The sequence below is a fragment of the Xiphias gladius genome, chromosome 21, assembly GCF_016859285.1.
Source record: "Xiphias gladius isolate SHS-SW01 ecotype Sanya breed wild chromosome 21, ASM1685928v1, whole genome shotgun sequence".
NCBI lineage: Eukaryota > Metazoa > Chordata > Actinopteri > Istiophoriformes > Xiphiidae > Xiphias > Xiphias gladius.
Window position 1 is genome coordinate 5,602,816 of NC_053420.1, and position 13,541 is coordinate 5,616,356.

At 40.4% G+C, this 13,541-nt stretch overlaps 1 protein-coding gene across 5 annotated transcripts in view; it reads left to right on the forward strand.

The window, feature by feature from the left end:
• dennd6aa (DENN/MADD domain containing 6Aa) overlaps positions 1 to 13,541 on the forward strand; it is a 42,226-nt gene that overhangs the window by 8,672 nt on the left and 20,013 nt on the right. For 4 of the 5 annotated variants that reach the window (XR_005709793.1, XM_040158888.1, XM_040158890.1 and 1 more), the window contains exons 6-18: positions 400 to 505; positions 1,482 to 1,561; positions 2,705 to 2,764; positions 3,025 to 3,080; positions 4,220 to 4,342; positions 5,061 to 5,156; positions 6,561 to 6,655; positions 7,450 to 7,515; positions 7,724 to 7,788; positions 8,360 to 8,449; positions 8,768 to 8,931; positions 9,502 to 9,604; positions 10,280 to 10,354. Coding sequence is in view for 4 of the 5 variants with exons in the window: in XM_040158888.1 (XP_040014822.1) it covers positions 400 to 505; positions 1,482 to 1,561; positions 2,705 to 2,764; positions 3,025 to 3,080; positions 4,220 to 4,342; positions 5,061 to 5,156; positions 6,561 to 6,655; positions 7,450 to 7,515; positions 7,724 to 7,788; positions 8,360 to 8,449; positions 8,768 to 8,931; positions 9,502 to 9,604; positions 10,280 to 10,354 (1,179 nt within the window). In the remaining variant the exon portion in view is untranslated. Of the gene's footprint in view, positions 1 to 399; positions 506 to 1,481; positions 1,562 to 2,704; positions 2,765 to 3,024; positions 3,081 to 4,219; positions 4,343 to 5,060; positions 5,157 to 6,560; positions 6,656 to 7,449; positions 7,516 to 7,723; positions 7,789 to 8,359; positions 8,450 to 8,767; positions 8,932 to 9,501; positions 9,605 to 10,279; positions 10,355 to 11,880; positions 12,582 to 13,541 lie in introns of those variants that run through there. The other variant, XM_040158887.1, reaches the window with a different exon arrangement.

Below are 13,541 nucleotides of genomic sequence, written 5' to 3' on the forward strand. Positions count from 1 at the left end.
ATTTGCTGCTTCTGTCTGTTTTATATCTTTGTAAACTGAATATGTTGAGGATTTGGACTCTGGGTTTGACAAAACAAGCAATTTGAAGTTGTCATCTCGACCTCTGGGAGACTGTGATGAACATTTCGTACTATTTTCTGACACCTCACTTAACAAACAATGAATCAAGTAACTGAAACAAAAGAGTTATTGATAAGGAAAATGAATATTAGTTGCATCCTTAGTGGCAGTATGCTTGTAATGATAGAAAAATTGGAGCATGTTTAACTGTCAGCCTGACAGATTTATAAGGTGTAGTTTAGTCGCCACGGCTTTACGATGGATCACTGATGTCTTTTTATTTGCTAGTGTTGTGAATATAGATATCTCTCTCTGTCTCTGTTCACGTCTCTCTACCAGTCACTGGTCCTGATCAGTAAGCTGCCCTATGTGACCTTCTTCCACTCGCTGTTGAGGATCATGGCTCCAGAATACTTCGAGAAACAGGAGCCCTGTCTGGAGGCCGGTCGGTCTGATTACCTGTCTCCATGTGTCTGTCTCTCTATCTCCTCCTGTGTGTCTGTCTCCACCTTCATACATATACCTGTCTTTTCTTTAAATAGATTGGAAAACATTAAACATGACATTTCTTCTAATGTAAACACGCATTAAGAGAGACTGTGAGAGACTGTCACAGCTTCCATTGGTCCAGAACTCTCTGGCAAAACTTTTAACTTTACATTTGACACTTCAACTATACAAAATTGATTTCAAAATTTAAGTTTCGACACACGAGGCATCACATGCTCAAGCCATTTTGTACTTTAAAAAAATGTTGGACCCTCTGAATACTAGGAGATCAAGGGTGAAAAGCGATTTTTGCTGTTGTTGCCTCTCGACTATTGAACAACCTCCTGCAGCGTCTCCCAGAAGCAAGATCAGTGCACATTTAAAAAAAATCTTAATGGGCCAGTTGACCTAAACTACAAAACATATAGTTTCTTATTTTCCATGCTTTGTTACATATGCTTTTGTCTGTTCACGTTTTGAGAAAACTGTCTCTGAGATTTCTGCCTCCACCACAGTACAATGGAAATGAAAGTAATTTCAATAATGGTATCATAGCCATGAAAAGTGATGTTTAAAACATGATGCAAAACATTTTTCCAGAGAGAGTCTCCTGCCAAGCACACTGTGAACAGTTTTCACTGGAACTACTTTCTGCCAAAGAAATAGTCCACTTTGGAAATAGTCCACAGTCTGTTGTCTGGATTATCTGGAGTTACAAGGACACTGTTCCTGGGAAGATATTTTGCTATTCTGTTTTTCAGAAGGCATCTTTAACATGTTGAGCGCAACTAACAAAATTAAGTAGGTAATGGGTTGAGACAGATACCTCAAAACACGGACAAATTAAAACCAAAACTATCTGTGTGGCGAGGTAGAGAAAAAGCGAGAACATTTTTTGACATTTGTGATTTGTTCATGTGTTTGTTTGACAGCTTGTAATGACATAGACCGCTGGCCAACACCCCATCCCGGACGAATCCTAACGCTGCCTATTATGGGCGTGGTGATCAAGGTACGCACGCACGCACACACACACACACACGCACAAACGCGCACGCACACACACACACACACAAACTCACTCACAGTCTTAATAGGTGGAGACCAGTTGGCGTTTCATTTTGATCAACAAGTAAAGCACAGGTGCAACTAATAACATCAATCCACACCATTTAATTTACATATTGTCATGTACAACAGCAGGGCCCTGCAACTACAACACTTAAATGGAATACAGTCATTATTAATGTAATTATTGACGCCTATGTTTAACAGTCCAAATGTCCTTCTGTGAGAAAGGTCTGTTGTTTAACCCTGAAAGTTTTCTTTCCTCGTTCGCAGACTTTCTGAGGCTTTAGTTCTGCACGTGTGACCTATGTTGTCTAATTTAATGCTTGTCAGTGGGACCAGTGGCGAGCCGTGACCATGACCCTTGGGCAGGGTATCTGCAGATCGTGAAGTCTTTAAAAGCATTGAATTCCTCTATATTAAAAAAACAGAAACAAAAAACGCCTTAGAAGGTATTGAAAAGTCTTAAATTTAATTTCTAAAAGTACTGTCACTACTGCCAGCCACAGTAGCATGGAAGCTGATCACCTCATAATGGGCAAGTGTCGGTTTTAGCAAGAATCATAAATTAACTTAAATGAATCACTCGTGAATTATCGTTATATACTGCTGAGTAGTACCGGAAAAAACCTGATTCAGTAATCACTGATTCTAGAGCTTATCATTCCTACTAGTTTTCCTTTGCACTTTCGCACTTTGGCCAGCGTGACCGTGAAACAGGCATCAGATTGCATTCTATGTGGCACTGAAGAGGACTTAAAAAGTCTCAATTTAATTAGACGAGCCTTGCAGAAACCCTGATTGGATTACTGCGGTCAATCCCCAACCTGCACCCCACCCATGAAAAACACAACTCAGACCACAACGTGTGGCCACAGACAAACAAAGCCACCTACATTAGTCCAGTCCAGTACGTAAAGATAAACAAGTAAACTGAGGCCTAAAATACTGTGACTGAGGAGTCGTTGTAACCACGTAACCACGTTCTTTGATAAGAGTACAGATGTGCAGAGGAGATCGTGTCAGTGTTGTACCGGGTTCTGATGAGCGTTTGAACTGTGACTGTGTTGAATCTGTGCTGCTGCAGGTTCGTATCCCGACCTGTTATGACAAACCAGGAACCTCACAGCTGGTCCAGTCCACCCAGGTGAGTACATTCAAAATCACACACAGTCACACGGACACATATGACATGTGCATACACACATAAAAAGTAGCTCCATTTTGTCAGCAAATGTTTCATAAGAAGCCGTATTCCCATTTATTCTAAGACGTTATTTTTTAATAATAGAAGGAGTTGGTTTTTCAACACGTGGTTTTATTTTGTTTTAATTTCTGACGGGTGTGCGTGAACAGAGCTTGAACACATGATTATTTCAGCTAAAACGGAGTGTGTTTGTTTTTCAGAGTGACAGTCTGGTGTCCATCGTGCTCCCAACCATCCATGAAGTCGACCTCTTCAGGTGAGGCCTGCATGTCATAGTGTTTCCCTTCTCCACAATACACATGCTTGTGTCCTGTCCTGTCACCACCTGCTGCTCAGTGGTGGTACTGCAGCCGTAGCTGAATTAAACTGAGTAGGGACTGGGAGTTTTTTCTTTTGTTGTTGTTGTTTTTTTGTTTTTTTTTACCCTCCTGATGGTACTGTTGTACCCACTGACACCAGTTGAACAAAACCACTTGCTCCTCAGGTGATTATCTACCAAAACTAGTTTTACTGCACAAAATAAAGCCCAAACTTCTTTGCAATATTCAGTTTGTATTTCCAAAACTTGATTACTCACTTGTATAATCAGTGCCCTTATTCACAGGGTCAGTGTGTGACCATTACAAATAGTCATGGTAATTATTAAAAGGTCAGTTTTACTGTTTTTTGTAGCACTATCACCCTGCCTATTCTGTATTCTGGTCAAAAAAAGAACAATAAACACCTCCTGCTCACGTTCAGGTTCACGTGGTTATTTTGTCTTTTAGTCACAGGCAACTATTCAGAAAATGGAGCAAAAGGAAAAGAACAAAACCGGATAAAAACCTGAACAAAATAAAGGAAACTTACAGTGCTGCTTGACCTTATCGGGAGTATTTGAAAACAACTGCTCTGGTCAAAATGTAAGCTCAGGGCAGTGATTAATGACAAATAAGGAAACTCTCTAGTGAGGCAGCCTCATCAGTTTGTTATGCTTACAGATGCTCCGCAGGCCAAAAAAAGATATTCAGCAAAACACAGAGTATTCGATATCGTTTGTGCTGGAAAAACTGTGACCACAACATTTCCAGCAGTCATCAAATATGACCTTTGGCTTCTTAAAGGACTAAATCTGTGTTTTTGCACATTTTAGTCTTAATCCTTGAATTTTGATAAATTATAGTTGAACATTTTCCGAACCTGACTTTAGTTTTTTGGACTGCTGAAGTTGTCAGTTATTTGTTTCAGCTAATTTCTTTAATTTGTAGAAATCAACACAAGGAGACTTGAATTTTGCTCAAACAAATTAAATATATCTGTACAAATAACCTTTGCAAACAGCCCATGATGCCACCATAAGGAAATTGTCCTATATACACTCTAAACCTTCTCTACATATCCATTCTCTCTTTCCAGGTGTTTCTACCCAGTCTTCTTCCACATCCAGATGCTGTGGGAGCTGGTGTTGCTGGGGGAGGCACTGGTCGTGATGGCACCGTCGCCAGCAGAGTCATCGGATACCGTTCTGGCGCTGGTCAGGTGAGTTGGAGGCGGTTAGGGACCGGGAGTTGTGCCAGCAGGTACAAAATAATTTGGTAAACCTGTATTTCTCAGCTTGACATTTTACTGCAAATCTGAAGTTACATTTCGTTTAGTTCAATATGTATTCTGAATTTGTGTCTTTTTAAATTCTGGAAAAGATTTAAAGTGTCTAGAAATGTATCTTTTATGTCTGTAATACAGTTCATTTCACATCTTAAATTCAGTTAAGGTCTTGAATGTATTTTGGTTTCTTGGTGAACGGTTCAGCGAGGAATTAAAGTAGACAGACGGGCTACTTACATACGGATATGTCTGATATGTCATGTGTTTTATTTTTCATTTTTTTCTTTCAGTGAGGACATAAATTCTATTATAATTCTATTAAGTAACTTTGTCAGTGAAAGTTAACAATGCAGAAAAAAGATCAGAGTCTAAAAATACATGTATGTGAGACGCAGAAAGAATTATGTCTTGCATAACAGAGACATATGAGGGGCAGCCCCTCGTACGTCTCTGTTTTGACCATCAAATACTGTACCAACTAATACATTTGCATTCATTTACACAGGCTGTCACACTGTGCGTGACGCTTTGGGGCAGCACTTTGGAGCTTTCTGCTCATGGGAGGCTCATGAAGCCCCAAAGGGAAGTTAATCAGGCTTCAAACATTCATATTACTCTGGGTTTTTTGTTTTTTTTGTATCTCTCTCTGCAGCTGTATCTCTCCCCTGCGTTACTGCAGTGACTTCCGGCCGTACTTCACCATCCACGACAGCGAATTTAAGGAGTACACCACCAGGACGCAGGCTCCGTGAGTAAAGATGAACCGGCACAGCAGTTACCTTGAGCAAGGCACTGACTTCCCTCCTGCATCTGCTGCATGTACAGTGTTGTTCTGTTGGCTGCTGTACTGCCCAACAGTGCCTTGCTTAACAGCGCCTCAGTCATGGTCAACGGAGGGGAGAGCTGTCTCGTCCCTTTCACGGCCTGTGTGATTCCCGCTGGTCCAGGGAATTTGACCGGTGACCTTTTGGAGGTCTGAGAAGAGCTTGTTATAAGTCTGACCCCTGAGAGGTTCAGCATAACTTCTGTGCAACACACTGACTGTGTTGCATCGTGTTGTGTCATCTGACACCTGTTGCATGAGCTAGATGCTCTCTGCAGGCAGAAGAAGTAATCTGGGTTCAGTAGCTGTGACGTTTTGATCCAGGGAGAGCATGTGATGAAACTGCCGATTTTCCAGGGTGTTGACTTGTGTCAACGCTAGAAAATAGTACAGTGGTGTGTCCTGATGTATCGACGCGTGTCAAGATGCAGCCAATGTGCAGGCTTTGATGGAAGACGGCAGGCACGGCTGTTGAACTGTGTCGTACTATTTATTCTTGAGGGAAAATTTGACGCTACTTCAGTTTCAAAAGTTTCAAAATTTCTCATACACTATCTATCTTGCTTTCAATTTTTCAAGTTTTAATGTGCTTTATTGGCATGATATATAAATGCATTTGTGTGACCAAAGCATATAAAGGAGAGTATAAATATAGAGTATAGAGTATAAATATAAAAACACAGTGTCGGTTATAGAACAGAGGGGTCATATAAAAGAAGAATTATGAGCAGTGAACATAAAAAAAAGTTGAAATTGTCTCTAAAATGATAGAATAGATAAATAAATGAAAATCATAAAATATTAATCATATCTTTTTTCTTTCTTTTATGTGAATCTTTTTCCATTTTTTTAGTCATGTAGTCAGTTAAATCCCATTATATTAATATTAATATATATTTTTAATATATAATGATTTTTTTTTTTTTCCTTTTTTTCCTTTTGCCTTGATTTGATAGCTGACACAAAGACAGACAGGAAAGTTCTGGGAGAGGGTCGGGGGGGCCCCCCAGCTGTAACTGAACCGCGGTGTTTGGCATGTGCCTTGGACCACAAGGCTACGGGGACGCGCCTGTTAAATATAACTTAAACATCAATAATATTACACACTTACATTTTTGTTAGGCCATAGTTTGCAGGGTAGACAACCTGACAGGTTTAAGGTCGTAAGAATTCAGCGTCTTGCTCAAGGACACTTCGGGCTGGCTGTTCGAATCTGACTCCTTGTTCCTGCAATTGTGCGTAGAGATTTGTCAGTATCTGCCTAAGTCAATGATTGTAGAGTCACCTGTGACCTGTCTGTCCGTTCTCTCTCACTCTGTCTCTCTACAGGCCATCGGTCATTCTAGGAGTGACCAATCCCTTTTTTGCTAAAACTCTGCAGCACTGGCCGCACATCATCCGCATCGGAGACATGAAGCAAGCAGGTAGATGATACTGCCACTAGTCGAGAAGTTTTCAAACGTTACACTTGCGTCACATGTGAATTTTGTCTATCCAGTGCCGCGCACTAGCATCTGCAGTGCAGTCCGCTACAACGGCAACGTCAGCCTCAGAAATGACCTCAGAGCTGCCACCCTACGTAACTCCATCATCAGTCTACATGATGATGGAGTTTTTATTTGTAAGACTCAGGTTTTAATGTCTTTATTGGTCTGATATCCACACAGTCAAAGGAAGTAAAAGTGTGCGTCCTGGACGTACAGCGGCTCAGGTATGAAGTCCTAGCTCACCCCAGAGCGTCTCTTTATACTGAGCCGCTGAGAGCGTCGGAGCGGCCAGCCGACACGAGCCACGCTGTTCTGCCTCGTGCCGCCTGGCGTCATGTTTCTCGCCGTGTACGACACCCATTTCTGCTTCCATCACTCTTAGTTTTGTGGTTCACTTAATTTGGGACAAAACCCAGTTTGTATGGTTTTGCGAGTACACTTTGAGTCTTCCCGACCGATGCATTAAGTCATCAGTTTGGTCTGGGACCCTTAGTTCCGACGAAAGGAAATATTAATGGTGACAGCGGTGTACTTCCTGCTACATTACAGTGTACAGGGGTTTCTAGTTTTCTGGGTTCTCTGTATATATGGTGTTACCATCCAAAATTAAACATATATAGGATATAAATCTTAGTCTATGCTGCCCAACTCCTTTGCTGAATTACTGTACAGCTGTAAGTCAGATGTCAGGTAACACGTTGGGAAAACCCTGGACTGTCTGTTCTTCTCAGGTGAGATGGCCAAGCAGATGAAAGTGAAGAAACTGAAAAACCTCAAAACTCTGGACTCTAAACCTGGTAAATGCTTCATACTCCGCATTTTTGTCTTTATATTTTGGTGTAATTATGTAGTGTGTACTTTTCACTCACAAACTCACATTAACATTTATGAGGCAGCAGATTGTCCACCAGGGGGAGCTGTCAGATCAGCTTCTGTTATCTGATCTGTGTGTGTGTGTGTGTGTGTGTGTGTGTGTGTGTGTGTGTGTGTGTGTGTGTTTTGCAGGTGTGTACACTGCATATAAGCCATATCTCAACAAAGATGAAGAAATCATCAAACAGCTTCAGAAGGTAAGACAATATCTCTCCTCGATTTCCTACACACACGATTTCCCCTTTTTATTTAGTGACTGGCCGTGCGCTTCAGCCGATCAGCCCACATGGATTTTAGGGACATATTAAGGACAAATTAACTTGTTAGTTTGTATTTTGTGCTTGTAGTTTGTAATATTTTTGGCATAATTTAGTTGGAGGAAAAACTTAATAAATGAAAAAATTAATAAATTAAAGAAAAAGGGGGAATCTCATTGTCATCCATACACTGAATAACAGTCACAGGTACACGAACAAGTTAAACGTGACTTTTTACAGCAAAATCAAACTTTTCCTCTATGGTGGACAAAATATGTAATGAAGAGACTGTTTTTAAATTGTCTTAAATATATCTTAGCCATTTCTCTACTGACGTTTCTTGTTACTAATCAGCTGAAACATACACTGATACACTAATGATAAATCTGTGATAGGCTAAAATCTGCTGATAATACTGGTTGGTCTTTAGTCTGGGTCTAGAACCAGACAGACAAGGTGTGAAGGTGTTGGGGTTTTCTTTTCTTTTTTTTTTATTTCTCTTGATTCTCAGGGTGTTCAACAAAAGAGACCCTCAGCGGCCCAAAATGCAATTCTTCGACGCTACTTCCTAGAACTGACACAGAGCTTCATCATTCCACTGGTAAAAACAGCAAAACAAAACGATGCTTTTTTTCAATCTCATGTTTCTTAAGATGGTGTTTTTTCATTGTGACATGGTGCTGTGTAGATTTTGTCTGTTTCTGTCTCACTCTCAACTGTTTGATAAAATATGTCAGGTAGAGGGACAGCAGTGTTTTTAATGCATTATCTTGGGGCCCTTCTAGAGGATTCCCAACCCCTGAGAAACAGGGCTCTAATGCAACTCTTGATGTTTGTTTTTTTGTTTTTTTTTTTTTTTTTTTTTGCTGCTGCTGCAAGGTTTGATCTGAAATAATTTAACCGTGCTTGTGTGCGGCAGGAGCGGTACGTGGCCAGTCTGATGCCTCTCCAGAAGTCCATCAGTCCCTGGAAGAGTCCTCCTCAGCTCCGACCATTCATCCAACAGGACTTCATGAAGACGCTGGAGAAAGCTGGACCTCAGCTTACATCCAGACTGAAAGGGGACTGGATAGGACTCTACAGGTAGACACACACACACTGGGTTTTAATGTTGATAAACTCATAACTGTATCAAATCCAGCTGGAAAATTCAGGTCCCTGGAAGTAAAATGTAAATCTTTTTTTGTGTTTGTGGATATATTATAACACTGTTCTACCAGATAAATACAGTAGATACTGTACTGTGATTTCTGAAATTTTGGTCTGGACAATTGCAGAGAGAACCAGGCTTTTATTTGAAACAGGTTAATTAGAGACAGGCCTTTATTACAAATCTCTCCTGTTTATATTACGTTCCTCTCCTGCATAGAAGTACATTTGATCGTAATTAGTAAAAAGCCGCCGTGGTTTTTTTTTTTGTTTGTTTTGTTTTTTTTTATTTGGTCCAAAAAAAGGGGGCAAAAATCTTAATTTTCCTGGTATTTGAAAAATCATCAGGGAGCGTTAAATTCGATTGATGATAGAGTGAAACAGAGCACAAGAACAACAAAGTAGAAGTGCTTGCAGTTAATCAGTTATGGAATTACTGTTTTGGAAATTTTCCGGAGCATCGTGTGGACTCCTCATCATGTGTGGTTTTCTCTGTGTCTCAAGGCATTTCCTCAAGTCTCCCAACTTTGACGGCTGGTTCCGCAACAGGAGGAGAGAGATGACCCAGAAACTGGAGGCTCTGCACCTCGAGGCGCTGTGCGAGGAGGTGAGGGGTTAGGTCAGCGCCAAAACAACGTGTTTGCAGTTACAAGTTTTCAAAAAAGCTGCGTGTATAACAATGCTGCAGAATATGCTACCGCACTTGACCAATCAGCGACGTTCAGCGGTGCAAGCCCCACACTGAAAGTTCCTGAACCTTCAGCGAGTACTAAACCCTGAGCAGGGACTGTTTTTTTTGTGGGTAAAACTATCTCCCCGGAGCTTAACTTAGACACTGGTTCCTCTGGTGGAAATGCAGGTAGGGAAACGGTGTTCTTCAGAACACCGTTCTGAAGAGTTCCTACCACAGAAACGCACCTAATATTTCTGTTTTAATCGTAAGTAGATGATTTTTTTTTTACCGTTATATTGCACAGAGCAGCAATACCTTGCCATTTAGTTAAAGAACTTGTAGACCACCACCAAGGACTTCCCCATAAGATAGACAGGACTGTGAACTGTGAGTCTCACTACAGGAGCATTGCACAGGAGTTTTTGTAGAGCAGACAAAAAAAAGTCCATCGAACTGGTCCAGCTGAATGTCTCAGTCTGCATGAGTGCAACATGCCTTTTTCTCCATCTGTCTGTCTCTGTTATCCTCTGTGTGTCTATCTGTCTGTCTATCTGTCTGTTTTATCTGTCTGTTTTTTTGTTTGTTTTTGTTTGTTTTTTTAATTTGTAGGATCTGCAGCAGAGAATCCAGAAGCACACAGAGGTGGAGACGGTTGATCTGGTTCTGAAACTGAAGGATAAACTGGTCAGTACAAACTCATCCAAGGTTTCAATATCATCAGTGTATCAGTACTGCAGATGAATATGACTGCTTATACTGTTACTACTACTAGTGCTCCCACTATGTTGTTCATTAGGGCGTCTTGTAAGGTCTTAAAAAGTTTTGATTTCAGGTGCCTCAAAAAAGTCCTTAGAGGGTACCAAAAAGTCTTAAATTTCATTTACCGAAGTCTTAAATAGTTTATCTTGCCTGCCGTTGTGTTCTTGTTTTGTTCATCCATCACTACAAAACACAAAGATGTTTGTTTTACTGTCGTATATGACCATAAAAAAGCAGCAAATCTTTACATTTTGAAGCTAAAATCGGCAAATGTTTGAGACTGATGCTGTGATAAATGAAAACATTAGTAGATTCGCAAAATAGCTACCGGTTTTCTTTCAATGGACTAATGGTTGCAGCTCAAAAAACCTTTTTTTTTTCATCTTTATTTTTATTGATATTTTCCGGAAAAAAGACCTGGTTACCTTCATACTCGTGCAGAAAAAGGGTCTTTCAGTGACAAATGTAGTGGGTTACATATTATGAAGTATATGTCGTCCATTTTTTTCCTAGTGTTTTACATATTGATCATATTGCAGCCATGCAGGCCAGTTTTTTTCCATAAAGTTTATTTCGTCGACACATGCAGTCCAGTCGTCCTCTGTTAGAGAGTTTGGCTGCGGCCATTTCCATGCGATGAGTTTCACGCTTGCAGCCAAGAGTATTTTGAAGAGGTATTCATCTCGATCCATGAGTTTATCTGGACTTTGCCCAGCTGTAATGTCACAAAACAGCCAATCAGGTTCTCTTCCAAAACATTTTTTTTCCTCAGCAATTTCTTGCCAATATGGAAAAGTTTGAGGTTAAGGCCAAAAAATATGAAAATGGTCAGACTTTTTTTTTTTTTCTTTTTCTTTTTCTTTTTTTACCACACCACCCCCAGCATTCATCCTGTCCCTGATAACCCCCTTTGAATGAATTTCAGTTTTGGAGTCAAAATCGATCGTATTAAGTTCTTCCAGCAGAACTCTGTCCAAGACCCGAAGTTGGTAGTTTTAGTTTGATTTTCCCTTATATCATTACAGTTTTGTTCAGATATCTCCAGGCCTGATTCTTTCTGCTATGTCTGTTTGACATAGACAGCAGTGTAGTTCTTGGAGTTAGAATTGATTATCTTCGAATGGTTAGTGTATCCATTCTGCTGTTTATTTGGGTCCAGGTCGCATTAATTAAATGAATTCAATCACTATGAATTATTGTTATATCCTGCTGGGAAGCACTAAAAATATGTGATATGATACAAAATACTTAAAGTCCATATCGTCCCTACGGGTTTTTCCATCACACTTTCATATTTAGGTCAATGTCTTGGTGAAATTTCACTCTGTGGTTTTAAAAAGGTCCTAAAAAGTCTCAAATTTAACTCTGTGAGCGCTGCAGAAACCCTGTATAAACTCTAATAACGTGAACATTGATGAATATGCTCTGGCTCACGATGCTCTCTGCTGCAGAGTCAGGCGGACAGGGAGCAGCTCCCGGTGCGTCCGGGGACCCTAGCCAAACTGAGGGCCCACATCGAGGCCGTCATCCTGACCTTACCGGAGGACCTGCAGGGCATCCTCCACAAGCCCTCCACACCCTGACCTTTAACGCCTCACTCTGCAACTCTAACCCCAGTTTGAGCTTGTTTTAAAGTTTTGGGGGTAGGCGGTCTCCTCCCAGTTGGCTCCTAGATGGAGGGGCCCCCCATTTACTCGGACTGGGTCCCAATTCGAGGACCTCTGCTTGGGTCTAACCTGGAAAGCACATCACATTTTTGTTTTCCCAAAATGTACATCCAAATTAAGGTATACTTACGTTTTTTTTTTTCCCCCTCAAACTGCTACTGTTGTGGCTCAGTGGACCAAACGTGTCCCTCATGTCTCAGTGATCAGGTGGCATTCAGATGACCAGCTGGAGCAGGCCAGACGTACTTGTCGTACACTCCTCTTAAACAGCATTTTAAAATTTGTGAGGAGGTTTTTCATCACGGAGGCATCATTCAGCAAAGAAGCGAGCGCTTGATGCATTTCTAATTCATCAGATCTTTGCTCTTTTAGCTCATGACGCATTACCAAAAGTCCATCTGAGCCCGTGGTGGCCTGTGAGCAGAAGGATTTGTCATCACCGCGGAAGTAAGAGCAGGAACCCCACTTGACCTTTGACCCTCAGCATCTTTACCTCCTGATGTTTTTAATTCTTACTTTTTTTTTTTTTTTTTAACTTGATGATAGACTGCTGAAGACAGAACTGACTCTGGAGCTTTTCATCCATTTTTAAAAAAATCTTTTTTAAAAGAAGTGCACTTCATCGCTAACTGGACCAGTGTGCCCTTCTTTCTCTCACACACACAGACAGACACACACACACACACACACACACACTGACACTGACACTTTTATGCAAACAAACTGAACCGAGCGGAGCCAAGCAGTGCTTTATGATAAAATTATACTAAAATGTTGTCCATCAAAACACACGCAGAGCATTGAGCACCAGCGACCCTGTAATAACTGTCAATGCAGTAAACGTCTCTCGTCTCGTGTCACCTGTATCAATGTCACAACAGTCTGAGGAAATATTCAAAATAGTTGGTGGGGGTTTTCATTATACTTGTATTTTTCATGGGACTGAATCCAGAAGTTGTGTTTCACTTTTATTTGAAAACTTGTTTTTATTTCAACTGCCAGATTCTGATATGAAACTGTGCAGGCCCATTTCCCGTCAGATGAAAAGTTCAAAATGTTAAAAAATACTCGTGGTAAATCAAAAATAGTCAAAATTATCAGATCTCAAGTTAAAATTTTGAATTAAATCAAACTTATAACATACTTTAAGTCAAAATGATAAAATATTAAGTCCAAGCTTTTAATTAAAAACTTTGAGGTAGTAATGAACTATTATGAGAAGAAAAAAAAATAAAGTCCAAATTTTGACTTCTTGTTAAAAGTATGATAAATAATTGTGACTGAGACAAAATTAGGGGTTATCAGGACAAGAGTTTGGCTTACAGTCTGATAATTTTCACTTGGTACTTTTCACTAACTCTTGGTCTCTTATTTTTTATTTAATTTTCCTGGCGGCGATGAGATTTTACAGTGAAACCCTTTGACATTTCTGTGATAAACTTGAG